This window comes from Phyllopteryx taeniolatus, chromosome 9 (assembly GCF_024500385.1).
Source record: "Phyllopteryx taeniolatus isolate TA_2022b chromosome 9, UOR_Ptae_1.2, whole genome shotgun sequence".
Classification (NCBI taxonomy): domain Eukaryota; kingdom Metazoa; phylum Chordata; class Actinopteri; order Syngnathiformes; family Syngnathidae; genus Phyllopteryx; species Phyllopteryx taeniolatus.
In genome coordinates, this window is record NC_084510.1 from 24697660 (window position 1) to 24719144 (window position 21485).

At 41.6% G+C, this 21485-nt stretch overlaps 1 protein-coding gene across 1 annotated transcript; it reads left to right on the forward strand.

The window, feature by feature from the left end:
• Positions 1–15395: 15395 nt before the first annotated feature.
• Positions 15396–21281, forward strand: tarbp2 (TAR (HIV) RNA binding protein 2). The gene is made up of 7 exons (XM_061784172.1): positions 15396–15615; positions 15839–16153; positions 16730–16799; positions 16887–17004; positions 17830–17957; positions 19082–19277; positions 20227–21281. The coding sequence occupies exons 1-7, from the start codon at positions 15563–15565 to the stop codon at positions 20382–20384; spliced, it is 1038 nt and encodes a 345-aa protein (XP_061640156.1). The 5' UTR covers positions 15396–15562; the 3' UTR covers positions 20385–21281.
• The last annotated feature ends 204 nt before the right edge of the window (positions 21282–21485 follow it).

The window sequence follows — 21485 nt, forward strand, 5'->3', positions numbered from 1 at the left end:
CCCCCTGGCCCAATATGCGACAGAGCTTTAAGAGGAAAACTAAAGCGATAAGAGAGGTAGAAAGGTCAAGTCATGCGGAAGAGGATCCTTTGTTTGTCATTGGCTTATCAAGTGTAGACATCATAGAGGTCGACAACAGAGGAAACAAACGCCATGTCATGAAAAATGTCTTCATTGTTTTCTTTTTTGTTGTTGTACAGTGGTGCCTTGAGGTACAAGTGACCTAATGTACGGATTTTTCGAGATACGAGCCATCATTCGACCGATTTTTTTGCTTTGACTTGCACACCTAAACTTGAGATAGGATTATCTATGGTGGCAATGAATTCATCCACCCATCCATCCATTTTCTGTACCACTTATCCTCACGAAAGGTCGTGGGCGTGCTGGAGCCTATCCCAGCTATCTTCAGGCAGGAGGCGGGGTACACCCTGAACTGGTCACCAGCCAATCGCACGGCACATATAAACAAACAACCATTCGCACCTACGGGCAATATAGAGTCTCCAATCAACCTACCGCGCATGTTTTGGGGATGTGGGAGGAAACCGGAGTACCCGGAGAAAACCCACGCAGGCACGGGGAGAACATGCAAACTCCACACAGGCGGGGCCGGGATTTGAACCCCGGTCCTCAGAACTATGAAGCAGATGTGCTAACCAGTCGCTCACCGTGCCACCTGCAATCAATTCAACTCATTTCAACTCTACATTAAGCAGCAGATTTGCAAATATTGCACAATTCATCAAAAAAAGAGCCTTCAAGCCGTTTAATGTCACTCCCGGTTGAAGTCTACTGTCACAAAAAAAATAACAATTTTTCAAACCCTAAAAATTCTTCAATAAGTGCTGATAAATTGACTCAGTGAGGTCTGCGTGTCCAAAATACTGTAGATATCTGGATTCAAACTGCATGTCTAGGTGCCTAATTTAGTGCATATAACTGTCTATTTTCACTGTAGATGTATTCTCATGTGACACAAATTTGATACCAACGCGTTTACATTATCATAAGTTGTAAGAAATAAATCATATTACATTACGTTGCATATGATTTAGTTGGCCTGGAACTCACTCGAAGAAGCAAATTTAATGGTCTGTGCACTTCTACTTTACCCTATTTTTGTACCATATTTAATGTTTATACGCAAGGTTAGAGTTACAATTTGAGCTTTATGGGAGCTTGGGTTTTCTTTGGGCAGCACAGTGAAGCAGTGGTCACATTTGAGAGGTTCTGAGTTCGAATCTCAGCTTAAGTTCTCATGTGTCGAGTTGGCATGTTCTCCCTGTGCACGAGTGAGTGTTCTCTGGCTACTCCATCTTCCTCATACATTCCATAAACATACATGTTAGGTTCCGCAACTGGCTGGCGACCATTCCAGGGTGGACCCCGCTTCTCTAGCCAGAAGTCAGCTGGGACAGCATCCAGCTTACCCGCGACCCTAAAAGGCAATTGGTTGGTCAGTGAATTATATATGTTATGTTATGTTATGTTATATATATGTTGGGTTTTTTTTAACTGATTTTCATTCCAAGACCAACCATTCTGACTAAAAAGCCTGATCGACGTGTCCAAAACTTCACAAGAGGTTTTATTTCTCATGGAAGTCCCCCTTGACATACAGTATTTAATGTAGTCCTCGCTGTCTTTTCTTCTTCTTCTTTCCCTCTTATGTTTCCCAAAGCCTTGTCGGAACATAACGCAGCAGAATCTTTACGGACTTCAATCCAATCAATCCAACATGGTGCTCGCTAGGCATTTGACATTGAAACTACAAGGAGGGGTTCTTAGTTTATGATGGAGTTCCAGTCGTATCCCCAATTTGTACATAAGTCTGGCAGTGCCGTACTTTACGCTGATGTAGTAGTAAAGTCATAATTACAGGAAATGTTTGTATTAAAAATAAACTCTTCCAGGTCATAAATATGAAACAAATGAAAAATAGTAAGTACAGCGGTAACTGAGCGTGCCTTCTTGTGCTGTGTGATCCCATAATCTTATGTCGCTGAGCAAACTAGTTCATTGCACACCGTTCATAACCTCAAAATGTCGCACATCGGGACCATCTTAACCGTCCTAAACCGAGGACCCCTGTACAAGGCCAGGGACCACCTTCACGGAAAACCAGGAGGTTACTGGTTGAAACTGTCTGTGTTCGGCGAATAAGTGGTTGACGCAAAGAAGGTTGTCTATAGAAATCTGGAAAAATTGTGCATCGGAGAGTGGGTAATTGTTCGTTGATGGCTGGGGGATAATGTAAAGGGGTCCTCGATTTACGACGGTCCTGACATACGACGTTTCAAGGACACACAAGACGCGCAATGAATTTGTTTGCTCAGTAGTTTAAGAATACAAAACGTCACACTCAGTTACCGCCATACTTACTATTTTTCATTCAAATGATTTATAAAAGACTAGAAGTGCCATTCATACAAGTACTTAATGTAATTATGGTATGGTTCGTGATAGACTACGGCACTTTCCGACCCCTGTTCTCTGTTTCGGAGGCCTTGAGTGCACTTCGTGCCAGCGAAACTGTAGCTAATTTTATAGGTCACCGGTCAACGTATTCTGCGGATATCCAATTCCTTGACTTTTTTTTTCTCTTTATGCATGACACATTTCCAAATTCAGACTCGTGAAAGAAAAAGAAAAAATCGGAACCGTCGTTTGAACCCCGCAGTGCAAACCCAGCCTTTATGAGCTGTGCAGTTAACAGGTAAGATTCTAAATGGATAAAATCCTTTACCCGCCGGTGGTACTAATGTATTTTATATTCAGTCGCAATAGGAAACATTCTAATTTTCCTTCTACAGTGAACCCCCACGAAGCCACCGACTCGTCTGTTGTAACATTTACACTTAGCAGACTGCATGGTTCCAATTTGGGGCTTCTAATGAGCTGTAGTTGAGGTCAATTTATATAAAACGTCCCGGGGCCGACTCTGTCATCATGGAGCGCCGTGTTTATGGTGGTCTGAAGTGGGTGCATGGTCGAGTCCGCGGAATAAAAGGCAAGCAGTGGGGGGAGATTGACGATGGCTTGGGCTTGGGTGTGTCAGGCCAATGAGGTAAGGAGAGTGGGGGTTTTGACAAGATGGTCAGCACCGCGGGTATTTTCTGACATTTTTAAAACACACGCTTCCCCCCGACAGTGGCGGTGGTGGCGGCCTGAGTTTTATTTTTACTCGTTTTATTTAAAACGGCCAGGAAACATTAAGTGTAAACCATAAGGGGGAAAATAATCACGCCGGGACACACAAAGGCAAAACCACAAGGTGGACACTCTTTCCATATATTTGAGCCACAAGTGCACTTCCGCTCCATTTCATTTAAAATAAAACAGACTTGTCAAAAGACAAACAACACATTATGTCATTAGATCCCAGCAGCACCTGCTAAACTACTTAGATTAAATTTTATTTTAGAAACATCCATCCCAGCACTGATTGGTTTAGCCTTGACACTTAAAGACTTACAGTACATGAACACCTAACTACAAAATGGAATTACCTTTTAAATGGCAGTAGATGGCAAATAAAATAATTGAAGCGCATAACGCTGGCTAATACAAATTAATGTTCTTTACTCTTGAGGTTATTTGACTTAGTTATAAACAGTGACATATATAATAGAATTTTATATTTATATATATATATATATATATATATATATATATGTATATATCAGGTGGCACGGTGGACGACTGGTTAGAGCGTCAGCCTCACAGTTCTGAGGATCCGGGTTCAATCCCCGGCCCCGCCTGTGTGGAGTTTGCATGTTCTCCCCGTGCCTGCGTGGGTTTTCTCCGGGCACTCCGGTTTCCTCCCACATCCCAAAAACATGCATGCATTGGAGACTCTAAATTGCCCGTAGATGTGACTGTGAGTGCGAATGGTTGTTTGTTTGTATGTGCCCTGCGATTGGCTGGCAACCAGTTGAGGGTGTACCCCGCCTCCTGGCCGATGACAGCTGGGATAGGCTCCAGCACGCCCGCGACCCTAGTGAGGAGAAGCGGCTCAGAAAATGGATGGATGGATATATATATATATATCATACATAGATACATATAACTTAATAATTCTAACAATACTGCTGCAGTACCACGGGGCAATAAATATAATACTTATTGGTTTGAGTCCCCAGTGGTAGAATTGGTGGTTGTGGTTATGCTTGAAATTGTGATGAGTCCAAGACAGATTGAATGAACAATGAAGTATCATATATAACAGCAATATCACATCACACTTAGAATTTGATTAGTCTGTTTAGTGAATGTTACAAATTCTGTTGATTGCGTTAAAATGTATTGTTGATGAAACAAGTGAGACAAAATGGGACTCACTACTCGGATACGAACAGCAGAGGCGCTGTTGAGTCACTCGTAACTAGTTTGCTGGCTTGAAAACAGGAGTTAAAAACATATGAGTCTCCCACCCTGTTATTTTTTATTTTATAAAATAATGTGTGCGCTTACAAATCTTACCGCGTGGTGGACTTGAGCTGCAACACATTAAACCACACATAATCAACGACAATCGCAATTCCCCTCCCGCAAACCAGATGTCTGTTGTATTACCACGATTGACCTGTGAGAGTCAGCATGATGCCAGAGGGCATCCCGACAAAATACAAAGAAGAAGAAAGTATTGTAGTTGAAGACGAAATAAAACAAAGCTAGGCTAACTGTGAGCTTATCTGGTAACTACATTGCAGTTGCAAACGCTTCTCTTTGTCATTTTTATTGTGGTGAATGACTGGTGAGACACATTATCCAAACACCCAACACAACCAGTTGCTCGTATAGTCATACCCAACTCTGTGTTCACCTTACAGATAAAGATTTCCAATTGTGAATATTGAACAGGTTTAACATTTAAAATTGTCAACGCTGATGATTTTCCAAGCAGTTCTGGGAGAAAAAATCACGAACACGCCTCATACCACAGGGTAACTATTCAGGATAATCTTTCAGAGCCATCCGACAAGCTGACCTTTCCCGAGTTTGATCACATGGGAGGGAAAATTCTCGAATTTGGCCTGACTGTCGGTATGTGTTTAGACTCTCTTGAGCCACATTGGTAAAAAAAAAAAAAAGAGGAAGAAAAAAGAAGCTCTTTTTGTTTTGTTTTTTACATACAATAGGATTAGTGCACTTGTTTGTCTTCGGACGTTCACCCAGTGAATAACTCTGAAGGAGGGAAACACCAGCTTTTCAGTCTTGAACAACAAAATGATAATGAATATCCTTTTCCCTCTTTATCTGGTCTTAGCTGAATAGCAGACTTGCACAATGGTGTGTGTGCTCCCGTAGCCACAGGCACGGGTGCACACCGCTCCCCACTGGCGATGTAAAGGTGGGGGTTCGTAAGGTTAGCTGCGGGACAAAAGCACAGGTGTCTTCAGGTGTGAGCGCAACTCTGCGGCAAAGAGGTGGAATGTCGGCATGCCCGGAGGCTCAACAGTGAGGCCGTAAGAAATAGCAAGATAAGGCCGGCGAGCAAAGGGGAAAGGTAAAGTGACCCCCTGGCCCAATATGCGACAGAGCTTTAAGAGGAAATCTAAAGCGATAAGAGAGGTAGAAAGGTCAAGTCATGTGGAAGAAGATCCTTTGTTTGCCATTGCCTTATCAAGTGTAGTCATCATAGAGGTCGACAACAGAGGAAACAAATGCCATGTCATGAAAAATGTCTTCACTGTTTTCCTTTTTTGTTGTACAGTGGTGCCTTGAGGTACAAGTGACCTAACGTACTAATTTTACAATTTGGCAAATATTGCACAAGACATCAAAAAAGAGCCTTCAAGCCCTTTAATGTCACTCACGGTTGAAGTCTACTGTCACAAAAAAAAAAGTTTTCCACTATATTCTTTATCCTCGATAAAAAATGATTCATATTACAGCATCTTACTGAGTCACTTACATACGGGAGCACACACAAGTAGGTCTATTCTTCTTTGTTTGTCTGTATGACTGTACAGTATTATACTGCCTCCCGGTGGCCAAGGCAGGCACACCAGAAGGAGCAGCACAATTAATTAGATTGCAGCATTAAATCATAAAGCACAAACTGTTTAGTTCTTGTATTCTATTTAATTATGTTATCCTGTTTGTTATTAATTTTAATAATATATATATATTATATATTATAATTTAAAAAACAAACACCATTTTGGGGGGGGGACAGATTAAGGGCATTTCCATTCATTTCAAAGGGGAAAGATGATTTGAGATACAAGTGTTTTGAGTTATGAGTGTGTAACAGAACAAATGTAACTCTTACCTCAAGGCACCACTGACGCATTTACTGCATACAGTGTACCCTTGCCGATTTGCTATTCATCATCCGCAAACTCACGTGTTCACATATCCTTCTGTAGATTCTAAAAACTATTCAACGGGGGAAAAAATTGTATTGCGATTTTCTGGACACTCAAAGACCCTTCACAGTACATACGAAACCAAATAACTCACCTATTTGCGCGGATCTACGTATTTTTGTGCTCTTTCTGTGGTGAAGAGCGGCTCAACGGAAAACAGCAGAGTGATGGAAGATTGCAGTAGAGGCCAGAGAGGCGGTGGAGGCACCTTGTGGGTTTAAGCTGGGCCTGCATGATATTGGAAAAAAATGAAAACATTTTTAAACCTCCGATATATATTGCGATGTGAAATAATACAGGATCAGTGTTGGGAAAGTTCATCTTCTACACGAACTAGTTCAAAGTTCAGTTAATCGTTCCAAAAATCAACTAGTTCAATTCATAGTTTGTAATTCCAATTTTTTAACTAAGTTTATCGGTCCAAAAAGGAACTAGTTCTGACGGGCTGTTACCCTCAAAAAATTTCATTTCTCCATTGTTGCCACCCATTCGGTCCACACCAGTAGCCAGCTGCAGCTTTCACCCTACAATCTCAAAAACATGAGGAAAAACTTGGATGGCTTAAATGGTGTTTTTTTTAAAATGAGGAATTAAAACAAAAACAAGACTCTTGTCTTTAATGTACAAACAAAAACAACCAACACAGTATGACAGGAACGATGATGAAAGGGCATTGATAACTTTGCATTCCTCACAGCTCTGGCTGACTATATGAAAAATAAAATCATTTATCTACTCTTACATTACAAGACAAAATAAACTCCATATTATCACAGTGTGGTCGTACAGTGTTTTAACTAACACATTCTGATACAAATAATAATTTTCCTTGTAATACATTTTTACATTTATGTACTGTGTTACAAAAGAACATCTTGACTGTCTGTTGTACTAGAGCGGCTCCAACTACCGGAGACAAATTCCTTGTGTGTTTTGGGCATACTTAGCAAATAAAGATGATTCTGATTCTGATTCTGATTCACTGTCATTTACGCAGTGTCCCTGAATGCACCTCGGGTACTCACGGAGCTGCTGCTTGCCTGCCTAGCTTCATTCTGAAGAGCGAAATAGGAAATGCAGCAGGCATACATTCTATGAGCAGGTCCAAACAGGTCCCTCTGCTGGTCACTTGTAATATTACAGTTGATTCACTGTATATTACAGGACACCAACATCGCAGCAGACCCTGTGATGTGACTATTGCACTCACGTACATCGCATTTGTTATATACAAAACAACATTAAATGTACACATGACAGTGCATTTAAACAAAAACAATTTTCTTAGTCAAAAATGAATTTTCATAAATGATTTGGATATTGTTATGTATCATCGATGGGGTTCTTCCCATATGACAATTAGTGGACAGTCACGTATCGTGATACAGTCGGCAAAAAAAATTTTTTTAAATCACAACAATGTCATATGGTGAGCAGTTGGGGCTGGTGGAGTTTTCGCAGGGGAGGGCGCTAAAAATAATCACTGATTGTGAGTAACTGAATAAATCAGTATTCCATTACAATGTCAGAAAACACCAATAAAAAACAGTCTGCGTAAAAAGCTTTTTATATCTACATACAAATTATTATACGTATAAAGTTTAATGTGGGCGTGCACCATCAATCATTAAAGTCCTGCTCATATTTTCGACACTAATCATACACATGTAACCGCTTTTTTTTTCTACACTAAAGCCGCCTTTAAAGTTTAAAAGGGAACTACTCCCTCGCTGGCCAGTGCACCAAACGCGACACTAAACGAGACCATTTTGTTTATAAGAGGCTGTGGGAGGCTTGTGGGTGACATTGCGCCCCTTTAAAAGATAATGTGCTCCCCATTTAATGGCCTCCGGATGACAAATTACTTCCAGGGAGTAAAAATTAAGTGAAGGAAATTGCAACATGTGACACGACATGAGACATATATCCATGTTGAACATCCATAATCTAATTTGAGGCGGCAGAAGTATATTAACCAATGAGGTATCCATCTGTATTTCCAATAGGTTTACCATCTAATAATACAAATATGATGCCATAGAGTCATTTAGATTGCTATTTTATGTTCTTCAATTGAAAACAAATTGGATGGTGTAATTATTTTTTATTGTACATATACATATATATCTTTTCAAACATTTTTTTTTATTTAGGTGTGTGACAGATATAGTTTGATACGCAGATGACACAGATGTGATATAATTGCAATACCTGCAATACCGTTTAAGTTAAAAATGTTTGGAAAAATAAACAAATATAAGTATATACTGGGTATTTAGAATAAAAATAGAAGTAGGCCATCCTATTTTCATGCTACAAGTCACATTGACCAATGTAAAGTGTTAAATTGATTTTTGCGATCGCTTTATGTAACATGAATTTTTCTTCAGTGGAATTTTTTTTTAAAGAAGTTAAAACCCCATTTGCTTCAGCAGGCATTCCACTTTTATCCAGCGTCCAACTTAGGCATGCAGAGCCCACATGATCACAACAACGGGTTGCTAAGGTGCTACCATAGTAGCAAGCAGTAAAAGAGTGAATGTTTGCTTAACGTTGACACTCCAGTTGAAGTTCACTGTAAAACTAAACACACATAACAAAATTATTACACCTATTAAATGTTCAAATACATCACAGACTTAGTTTCTTTCTTTTTATTTCTGTTCACAAAAAAGCGCTAGCTCAAAGCTAACACACAATGAATGAAAAAAACTGTTGACGAGCTCCCAAAGACGAGCATCAAACTCTCGGTACGTATATCTGGCAAAATAATGAATATTGGTATACAAACGCTGTATAAACGCTTACAAACAGGCAATATAACAATACATACCCTCAGGCACACATTCTTCAAACTTTTTCTACCTTGCATGGAGCACATTGCCCCTCAGAGGTCAAGACATGCACAGCAGTTACTTTATGTAACCCGTTGGTTAGTAATGAATGGGGGAATATTTCTCATACCTACTGTTGCTGATTATTGTTCTCTGTTTGAGTAATATCACTTGATCAAGCCTTTTCTAACATTCCATACTACAAAAGTATGCATGAATATTACTGAAATCGAATCGATATCGGTCAAAACTCAAGGCTGCAATATCAGTATCGAATGGGAAGTGGAAAAAGTTGGATCGGGACATCCCTAGTACCACTTGCATGGAAGCGTCGCCCTGTGAGCCGCTAGTCTATCGCAGTGTGTAATGATAACCGCAGTACATTTCTCCAAACGTGTGGCATTAGTCCATCATTTCTTTATCTCCATTCATGTTTATTCATTTTAGAGATTCCCCCCTCCTCTCTTCACTCCCTTTTAGGCACCCTCATGGTTGGAAAAACACTGAGGAAGAATTTTGGCCAGTTCTGACTTAATATCCTTACAGCACGGCCATAAAATGTTCTTTCCCTCACAAAAAAACTTGTACTATCTTGACTGGATTCTGAGTGACGCGCAGCCTAAAACGGCTCGTTTTCTTTCTTACGCTCAAGCCACAAAATACTTCCGTGGAACATTTCAAGAGAGGATTTTTAAGAGGAGGAGGGCTGATGTATGAAGAAATATAACATTTAAAAAAAAAAGTACAGAATCACATAGTGTATGGATTTAAAAAGTCTGCTCAAATGCCAGGTTTTTGTGATGTAAAAAAATGAGACCAAGATAAATCATTTAAAAACGTATTACTTGTACAACTCAATTGGAAAAAATAAAGTCTTAGTCAAGGAAGAGGGAATTATGAACAGTTCCAAATACCAGTCAATGTTAGCATAAATCCTTCAGATTTCAGCTGAAGAGCAAAAAACTGTGCCAGGAAAAGTCAAGTAGAACATCTGAACTTTATTTGGGGATAATCAGAGGCACTTCACTGTGGCAAGTGCATGTTCACTCCCATTTAACAGTTCGAGTGTGACTGGTTCATTCTGAATACAGCCACATCCAAGTTACAAGAGGGGGTGCACACTTGTGCAACAACATGATCTTAGTTGTTTATTTTCCCTTCCCCTCTCGAAAAGATATCTTTTTTTTCTTTTAATTGAGTTGAACAGGTTACAGATCACATTAATGATGGGAAAAGATTTTTAAATGATTTATCTTGGTCCAGTTTTTTGGCATCACAAAACCTGGCATTTGAACAGGGGTGTGTCAACTTTTTCTATCCACTATATGCGCATAAGCTTTTTTAATCTAACTTTTTTTTTTTTTTCCTATTTTCTTAATATTCTTTCTTACTTGCCACAGGGACTGCACACAGAAATTGGCTACATACTGCAGCTATAATCCGGCATCGTGCAGCTCTACTTTCGGGTTCAGTGTTTTCTATACATGATCCTTGACAAATAAACAAATAAACTAACTTAAAAAAAGACAACAGAATGGTGGTTTGGAGCAATTAGAAGGAAAGAAAAAAAGCGACAGCGAGAGAGTCAAAATCTGGAACGGGAGCAGCGCGGTTGGAAGCGGGAGCGGGGAGCCGGGCTTGGCAGGCCTTTGCTGGAGAGGAGTGTGGTGGTTCTGAAGTCCTCCAGCGCGAGGAGGCGCCAGTGTGTCCGGCGGGGGCCCGGACCATGAGCAGCCTCAACCCCCCTGAGCCTCGGCCGCAACCCCCCCCCCCCCCCCCCTCACCCCCCACACCCGGCTAACCCCCCTCCACCACCAAGCCCTGCCACCAGCCCCTCCAACCCCTGAAGCCACTGGCAGCCTGCATTTCACTATGTTTATTTAATATTCGCAAGAAATTGAAATATATTTTGTGGCTTACGCACACACACGATTACCTGTCACTCAGCAGCACAAAAAGACACAAATGCTTGTGCACTGACACACATTGCCCCACTGCAATATATAAATAAATAATGTTCGGTAATAACGTTCTCTTGATCTGTGGCCAAGAATAGAAATTCAGAAAATCATTTTCAAACATAGGAGGGAGGAGTGACATGTCTGACAACATGTTGCCTCAGCAAGCACTATGTCTCGTTCTACAGTATATTCCATGGCACGCAACCTGCTGAAACCGACGTTTTTCCGTTTTTTGGGTTGTTTTTTTTCCCAGAGTAGCTGTTCTGTATAAAGGATCCAGACAGGGAATCAAGACCCAGATGTGGAATCAAGACCCAGATGTGGAATCAAGACCCCATTTTATACCAGTAATCCACCTTCAATAGTACAGCGAACCGGAACTGAGCGATGCCGCGAATAGTAAAAATCTCTGAGTAATTGATGCCCCCACCCCTCCTAAAAGGTTTTGTAATTGCCTATACATGCCACACGGTGGGCACTTTCACACTGCACTTAGCACAGCACAGCGCGCCGTCAACTAACCCATTCATTGTGAACGTGCTGCCGCAGTACGAGGGCACAATGGCTTGCTGTGGAGTTTGGCGGTGCTGCGAAGTGAAAAACGTTCAATTCCGGGATGCCGTGCTGTGACGAGATCTCGGCGCATTTTATAGTAGCGATGGTGACGGAGTAACTTCGGAGGGAAAACAGCAACAGATTTTCATCAGAGTAACTCAGCCTGGGACACAAGACTGCACCGTGACGTTGTGAAAACGAAATGGCTTCCTGCTCAGCCTGAAGTACACCTCGAAGCGGTTTTCGTAGAGCTGTAGCTCACAAATGAGCCTATATTCCCCCAGATCCTGCTGTGCCATTAGAATCTGATGAAACTGTACCCTTCTTTTAGCTGCTGCTTTTCTCATCCACCTCCTCCTCCTCCTCCTCCTCCATATTGTAATTAAGGCCGTGGCTCTCTATTGAAATGGTGACTAATACATATTGCCAAACTTGCAGCCTATTTTATGTCCAAACCAGGAGAAAAAGGCAACAGGCTACTCCTGTTCAGTTTCTTCTCAACCAATGCCAAATATGGGCAAGCTTGTACCGTACCCCACTCATACTTGCGCTGTCCTGCTCCCTTACCCCACGGTGCACTATGCATAACTAAGTGCAGTGCGTAGGCATTTTCAAAAACAAGTCTTGGAACCAAGATGCCACCAGATGGCAAGACAGTTATTGCTTTAACAAATAGCTAAGTTAATTCGCAAATTACGAAGGGTGCGTTCTCAAACACATCTGCGAATAGATGAATTTGCGAAAAGAAAACGTGCATATACAGGCAAGGTGTTCAACGAAGAAATGTGCATGCCAGTCTTACTCTAAATGCTGCCGTGCGTGTGTGCACACATCCCCGGTGCGACCGTGATCGTTAACAAAGCAATTCCTTCAGACCCAAATCCCTTAAACAGCCTTGGTTTTTGGGGGTTCGTGCTCCCCCCGCCCACCGCACACCTCCTGCCTCCTGTCTCTCCTCGCCCCTCAAACAGCCACCAACCACCGCTGCTGCCAAGAATAATACCGGAGCGCCACTCGAACCCCAAGCCTCGCCACAAGCGCAGCTAGGCCGCAAGAGAGGGATCAAAACACACACAAAAAAGGAAACACATCATATTGAGGAAGGGGTTGGTGGGGGGAGGAAGAGAGGGGGGGGGGGGGGGGGGCATATCTGCTGATGATTTTGGCAACAAAAGGAAGCAGACGTACTAGTGCAGCAACCCGAGGCGAGTTGGAGGAAAAGTGTGTTTGTGGACACGCGCGTGCATTCTGGATGAGGCATAACGTAACAGGGAGACAAGCATTTATTCCTGATCTCATTCGGTCGATGATCTAACCGCCGACCCAATAAAAACACAAGCGGGCCAGCAAATTAAGCATCAGTGAAACATGAGCGTACAAGGCAAACGATTAGCAAAAAGGATAAATAATGAGCGGTTTGACTCCCGTAAGGGCCGCCGGTTTTCACGGCTGGTTCACTTTTGGTGTTGCGTTTGGCAGAGCGTGTTTGGTGCGCCGACGCCGACGGATAAAGCCGTCAGAAAACCCAGCGCCATTTCGACGGTGTCGCGGGATTAATTTGCCCGAACCGCAGGACTAAGGACGGAAAAGCGGAAAAATTTCAACAGAGATATTTCATGGAAATGCTGCTACAACAGTTGTGCCGGCCGGGGCTGGCGAACATGTGGGAATTTTTGTGGGGGACCTCGGCACTGACAAATGCAACCAAAGTACCAAAATGAAAAGGGGAAAATAATACAGCACTTGAAGATTTGTGTATATAATCAATAAATCAGCTCCTGCTTGCTCAAATTACAAGAAACTAGATTTTTAACAAGAAACACAAATGGCTTTGAATCCAGAATTTAGTGTACAAGCTATTCCTGCTGACACAAGGAAAGAGATGATTATCTGTCAGCCAATTGGCTCGGGAGCAGATTGACTAGCTCAGCCCCTATTACTGCCATTGATAATCCAGTGGAAGGCTGCCAAAAGTCATGCGATGATTAACCTGCGACAGTGGAAGGGAAGCAAAACTGTGGAAAGGATACAATTATTAAAATCACATTTTTTTTGTGGCCTCCGTACTTTAAAGCGCATCCACGCTGACACGCAATGCTTGCACTAATAACATAGCTGCAAACAAAAAGGTGTTAGGTTACAAAAACAATGTCAGTGTTACCAATTAAGCGATTTGGTCGCTATACTTAGCCACTTTTTGACCCTTCTAGAGACTACTGTAAAGAAAATCAACTACCAACTGAGCTAAGAAAGAGACAACATTATCAAAAGCTTTTTCAAATTGTTTTCTGTCTGTATAAAAAAGAAGTCTGGTGGAAGAAGAAAAGACCATGAGAGAGCTGAAGGGGCGTGACGCTACTCTTCAACAAAAGGTTTACATGTAGATTAATTTGTTGAATATTTAAAATGTACATTTATTCAGGATTCCACTTAGATGTTTTGACTAAAGGAAAGTTGGTGCAAGTTAATACTCAGAGGGGGGGGGGGGGGAGCTTTTTATATATATATCAGGAGAAATCAAGCAAATCCCAAAAGAAAAAAACAAAAACTTCCTTTTTTTTTTTATCTATTAGGAAAGGGTGAAAGTGTGAAAGGAAACAACCAAGATCATCTTTTGTCAGCTCCATATGTCAGAAAGAGTGTGTGAGTCACCATGTATGAATTTTAATTTCCATAATACTGCCCCCACACTGAGTTTCTCTGCCCATGACTTGGGAGCTAGGCTGGGTGAAGATGCACCATTTTCATGCAACAGCTTGACGGAGACACCTTTTTTTTTTTTTCTTGATGGTCAGCATTTATATGTCTTCCTTCACACATTTGCACAGTACAGTCTCCATGTACAGTGAATAATGTTACAGTGGCTGTACTACACTACTGTATTTTTATGCTGGCTATTTTGGTGTTACCTGGAGAGTCAATTTTTTTTTTAATTGGTACTCAGTGTAAAACGTTTGAAAGCCACTCATTTAGAGTCTTCAATGAACCGAACATAAATGTTTTTGGGAGGTGGGAGGAGTAAGCTGACAAAACACTCCACACAATGGCTGGAGCCGAGATTCGAATCCCATCACTCAGAAGCAGGATGTGCTTAACAAACCACTCAGCAACCATCCACGCTGCCTACTTCGGATAAAATGACTAAATGTCGCCCTCTTCTGGATCAATGGAACCCATGGCCACATCCCATTCATTTTGTCCAGGCTACATAACAATAATTAGAATGAATAATTATTATACACAACTGTTCCCCCTGTACATTCCTTGCTTAGATGTACCATGACGAATAAACTTTGCTGGCAAGTTAAATCAAGCACGAACTGCATTTCTAATGTGTGCATTCTACTGGTTACCTTTGGCTAATTAACTAGCTCGTTTAAACCGTTCTTTCTCAAACTACTTACCGTAATATACGCAGCCTGCTTTGGAATACGTGTGGACTTTTAACACGTTTAATCATACAATGTTCGGTTTTTCTTACAAAAAAGGGTTTTATTGTAACTAACTTTTATCTCGTTGTGCTGTGGTGTATAGTGTATTTGGTTTTATTTTCCCGCCCGTCTCAGTTGCACCCAATCTTATGATAACTCGGCGCGTCCGCATTGACTTGGTGTGTCCCGGTGGACAAAACAAACAAAAACCTTCTGACCAATCAGAACTCTGTAACGGGGTGCTCATCATTACGTCATATTTGTGCTGCCGAAGAATACTGCTGCTAAAAAGAAAGGCAGTGTTTTTGAATGTTTGGTGGGAAAATCCGTCTAATGAAAGTGTTTGTTTTGGTGGGGGGGGGATTGCCATCCGAATCCTACCGGCTGTCCGTCTGAAATAGGGAATGAACGACGAGACAGCCTCGGACAGCTGGAAGACAAACTCCGGGTGCTCCAGGTGAAAACTGCATTCGGGTTAGGCTAGCTTAGCACGGGGCGTAGAACTACAACGTTGGCATTGTAGCATTAGCGTTGTTGCTACGAGATGTACTTTCAAATGGTGTACATTAGCATAATAAATTATTTGCAATTATTTAACGTACCTGTAAAAACTATTTAAAAAGTGCAATGCTACTTTTGGCACACATTGTGTAATATGATTATCTTTTGTTTCCAATCAGTATTGAGCAAATGCTGGCTGTGAATCCCGGAAAGACGCCAATTAGTCTGCTACAGGAGTATGGAACGCGGATAGGGAAGACCCCGGTGTATGACCTGCTGAAGGCCGAGGGACAGGCCCACCAGCCCAACTTCACGTTCCGTGTCTCCGTGGGAGAGATCAGCTGCACGGGCCAAGGTCCCAGCAAGAAGGCGGCCAAACACAAAGCGGCCGAGGCGGCGCTGAAGATGCTCAAGGCGGGCCTGGCAGGTCCCTTAGGTTTCAGTATTGAAGGGGACTTGTTTATCGGGGTCGGTGTCCCGGCGGATGGAGACAGGTCAGTTACAATGTACAGTGGAACAGTTTTGAAGTCCAACCCAAATTGTTTGTCCCTATGCCTTAAAAAGTAGGGCTGGGCGATACGGCTAAATTCTCAAGTTTTTTTGTTCATAAAAATTCAGTTTCAAGAATTTTATCCCTGTTTTATTTAAAGAAAAAGAATCAACTTCAGAGAAATAATAGGGTGGATAAGATTCTTTAAAGAATGGCTTCTTCTCTCTCTCTTGGGAATATCTCCCTTTTGTCAAAATATACGGAAACACGATCCTAAATAAATTAACATTTGAAATCTTCAGCAATTTAACAACATAAAACGAGCTGCATGGATTGAAGAGGTAACATCGCACCCCCTCAAGATCTCGCACGCTCTCCTTTTTGTCACATACGTAAACTTGTTCAGTTGCGGCCAGGTGACCTCGGCTCGGAAGATCATACATTGGGTCAAAGGTTTCCAACGTGGATAAATGACTGGTTTGCCAATGAATAAATGGGCAGTGTCAAACTCGATTGACTTTCAGTGGGCTGTTACATTAGAATAAAATGTTTGGTTCTGATGTTGCGCTCTTCGGTACAGTTCCCCATGTGAGATGAAGACTTTGGGCGCTTCACAGCAATCAGAATGTAATCCCGTTGGAGCTCTGCAGGTTTGTTCCTTTTCTAGATTGATTCATATAAAATAAGCTAAATATGTTTTTAACGCTTGTGTGATTGTGTTTTGGTTTGTCTGCCAGGAACTGGTGGTGCAGAAGGGGTGGCGTCTACCAGAGTACACAGTGACACAGGAGTCTGGTCCGGCACATCGCAAGGAATTCACCATGACCTGCAGAGTGGAGAGATTTATGGAAATTGGTACAAAAAGCAAACGCAACACTCCATGAGGCTTTTAATACAGCTCTTGTATAGCATCTTGTTAGATTGTACAGATGTCAGAATCAGAATCATCTTTATTTGCCAAGTATGTCCAAAACACACAAGGAATTTGTCTCCGGTAGTTGGAGCCGCTCTAGTACAACAGACAGTCAATTTACAGAACACTTTGGAGACATAAAGACATTGACAAAAAACAACAACAAACAACAATTGTGCAAAAAGATGCAGAGTCCTCAGTTCGAATGGCTAATATCGCAATAGTCCGGTGCAATGACCATTGTGCAAAGGGCACTGAGACTTCAAGGAGTGTATGCGGTTTAAAGTGACGAGTACTGCGATAATCTGGGACAATGGTTGTGTAAATGTTACAGATACTCCTCAATCAGTGTGCAAATGGAGCAGATACTACTCTGGCATGAGTGGCCACTATATGCAAATAGTGCAGCACGGCGAGACAACTACAGTGAGTGCACGAGTAATACATAATACAGAAATGTGACAACGAACTCAAGTCAAAAAATTGCCAGCTTGTTGTAATGGAATTGTAAGTTAGCTGTTCAAGAAGTTGATTGCAAGAGGGAAGAAGCTGTTGGAATGTCTACTAGTTCTAGTTTGCATTGATCGGTAGCGCCTACCTGAGGGAAGGAGCTGGAAGAGCTGGTGACCAGGGTGGGGAGGGTCCGAGAGGATTTTGCACGCCCTTGTCTTAGTTCTGGCAGCGTGCAAGTCCTCAAGGGGCAGCTGTGGCGAAGGATGCCAATGAATGTCCATCCTGTAAGTGAATGAAACCGTTTTCCGCATCAGGAAGTGGTACGTCCAAGAAGCTGGCCAAGAGAAACGCGGCCGCCAAAATGCTAGCGCGGATACACGATGTACCGGTGGACCTGAGGACCAGCAACGACGCCGACGCCGAAGACGACACATTCAACATGGTGAGGCACCTCTCGCAGGACACTCTCAAAAAGAAACCATGCCAAGGTGCAACATGAACCAGTACTATGTCATCATGCTGAGATACCGACACACTATGATGCTTCGTATGATTGTTTTGTGTTGTCGATACAAATATTTACTGTAATTATGACATTACTACTACGTTAGCGTAGGTTAGGGTCCTGACTTATATACAAATAACAAAAACCTCCCAAACACATGTGTTGTGGTCTGATGAAACCAAGGTAGAACATTTTGGCCATAATTCCAAAAGGTATGTTGGGTGCAAATAACACTGCTCATCACCAAAAGAACACCATACATATAATGAAGTGTGGTGGTGGCAGTATCATGCTTTGGGGTTGTTTTCTTCAGCTTGAACTGGGGGTTTAGACAAGGTGGAGGGAATTATGAACAGTTCAAAACAGCATTCCTTCAGGCTTCTGCTAGAAAGCAAACAATAAATAAATCAATCAGGAAGAAGAAAGAACAACTGAACTTCACTTGGTTGGGATTAACCAGGGGCCCTTTAAATCGTGGCAGGTGTGTACTGACTTCCATTGAACATTTTTAGTTTTAATGTGATTGGTTGATTTCTGAACAAAGACACAACGTTTTCTCAATTGTTTACTTTTGCTTGCCCTATCCAAAAGATTGAGAACAAAATTTCAGTTGAGTTGTACAGGTTATCGGTTACATCAATGGTGAAAGACGTTTTGAAATGATCTTGGTCTCTTTTCTTTTTTTTTTTTTTTTTTTTTTTTTTTTTTATATATCACATAAATCTGGCAGGGGTGTGTAGACCTTTTTATATCCACTATGTTTACCATAATGCCTTCAGTAGTGGCTGGCGTGCAACAGTAACGGTCCATATATTCAGGTTTTTCAGTACAGAGGCATACTGAGTTCCTAACTTCCTACACAGAACATATTAGGTATGTTTTTATTTGTGGCAGTGCTCGGCCCCAATCTCTGGCATATAGCGGGGAGTTTACTGTATTTAAAAAAACGAGACTCCTCCCCCTCAACGGACCCTTTTTGTGGACATTATTTTCCCTCTATCACACTTATTGACGACAGTACGCTGTGCTTCACTTATGTTATCATCTATAATGCCGCACAGCACACGGGGAGCAGGGCAGAGTCGTCAAAGAGTAAAGGCTACAGCTGCACGTGGGACGCGCTGAGGAACTCTGCCGGCGAGAAGATCCTACAGCTGCGCAGTCACCCGCTGGGCATACCCGCAGACTCCGACTTCTGCTCGCTGCTCGACGACCTGTCGGCTGAGCAGTGCTTTGACGTCGGCTACCTAGATCTAGGTGCTCCTCTCGTTGACGCTTTTTAACATGCTTCACTGTTGTACGAGTATAACAAGAACTATTGAAACCTAAAAGCCATTCAAGATAGAGACCAAATAATGTAGGGGTGAAATGATTAATTTAAAAACTTGAATAATTTGACTACAAACAAAGTCAACAAAATCTTTACCTCAAAGCTTCACAGTGATCATTTTTCACCACATGGACCAATGTTACTGCAGACTCAAGCACCACTTTGTGGAAAAATAGGTTGGCGTCATGGCGATAAGCTTGGAGGAACGAGTGCGGAAAAGATAATGCCCAAAGTGTGGGATAATTTCCCACTTAGACTAAAGTGCAAAATGTCTACTGCAAAACAGAACTAATGAACCACAACAGCGTGTCTATGATTGCCAGCCTGTGAATATTCTCATTCATACAGGTCATTTCATTCCATTCACGGTACATTGAAATCGATCGCAGCTGGACTGTTCATTCCAGAAGAATGATACCATCTGTAGTTTTGGGTTTGTGCCTACAACTTGGAGCAGAAATAGTTGAGTTACTCCACACTAACTCAGGCTCGTCTGCCCTAACTAAGCTTTGTTGCGTGCACTGATGAAGTCTGCTCAGATGGTAAGCAAAACGTCTTCTCAGACAACCAGAACAGTTCAGTTGCGATTGACTCAATGCCCTGACAAGCTATCGGGGTAAGCTAATTTAGTGTAGCGTACCGCTGCTAGTTAGAAGCTCTTGTAATGCCCCACAAGTGGTCAAGAATAGACACAGGCGCTGGTGTAATCTCAATCGCTTAGATTAGTATTAGATGCCAGGGCTACGACTCACCCCAAGTCAGTCAATAGGCAGACTGGCTAACAGCCAGCCAACTCTACTCTCTTATTCACTGATGCCCATGAACGTCAAAGATGTATTTTTATCTGTGTCAATGGATCCTGGTGTTTGGTTTCAGAGGACCGCAGCCTGAGTGGTCGGTGCCAGTGTCTGGTGGAGTTGTCCACGCAGCCAATCACGGTGTGCCACGGCTTTGCCATGAGCGTGGAGGCGGCTCGCGCCAACGCCGCCCACAATGCACTGCAGTACCTCAAAATCATGGCCGGGGCGAAGTGACGGGCCTGGAAGACGACAACTCGAAATACCTCTCATTTTTAGAAAAGAAGACAAGTCCACAAATCCATCAAGTAGCTATCAAACAGTCTGATATGCTCAGTGGTTAAGTCATTAAGCACACACACACACACACACACACACAAAAGACACTGCTGTATAAATATTTTAAAGACTGCCCTTTTTAACTACATAAACTTGAAAAACTTATGTTTTTGTCTTTGTCATGTTAATGATTAAGACTTTTTAATTGTAATTCTCATAAAATCAACATAAGGGTCAGTGGCCAAGTTATAAAAATTACAATCCTTCCTGAATGACAATTGGTACAATGCGGAATATTCCTGTTAATACACTAATTCAGATGCACAACTTGTTGCCAGTGTTAAAAAAAAAAAAAAAGTCAAATTACCTCATTGTGAGACTTGTGTTCAACAAAAGGAGATTACTTTTTCAATATCTTCAACAAATTGTGTTCTATATTCAGTTTTTTTATTTTAGTTTTCACTTCTCTAGCATTTTGTGCACTGCCGCACTTGCGTATTAATTAAGCCATGTGCATGCATGTGGGCCCTTGTAGGACTATCGTATTGACTGCTGCTCTTTTTTTTCTTTTTTTTTTTTTTTTTTAAATGAAAATATCAAAATAAAAAATGTACAGTCCCATATGTATAATTTTTGAAAAACAAAACACAGTAATCCAAATCAAGTTTGCTGTAGAGCTGACTGAATTCAATTGCACTTGGAACTATTTTGCAATTTGTTAAAATAAATTGGACAACTTTATGCGTACTATTGAAATTATTTGGAAAATTCATTTCATGTTACAGAATGTTTTTTTCCCCCTGCAAACTGATAAATTAGACTACCCATTAAATAAAAAGAAAACTGAAAAATGCATTTCATGTCTAAAAATGGTGTTTATTTCATGTGCGAGCTGGTAAATTAGACACCTTAATGTGTAGTGTGCTGTTTAAATTGAAAAATATATTTTTAAAAGACTATATATTTGCCTGCAAATTGATAAACTAAATTAAGATGACTTAATATGTATTATTTAGATTGTTTCATAAACTCTGAAAAGGCTTTGCTCGTTTCTTGGAA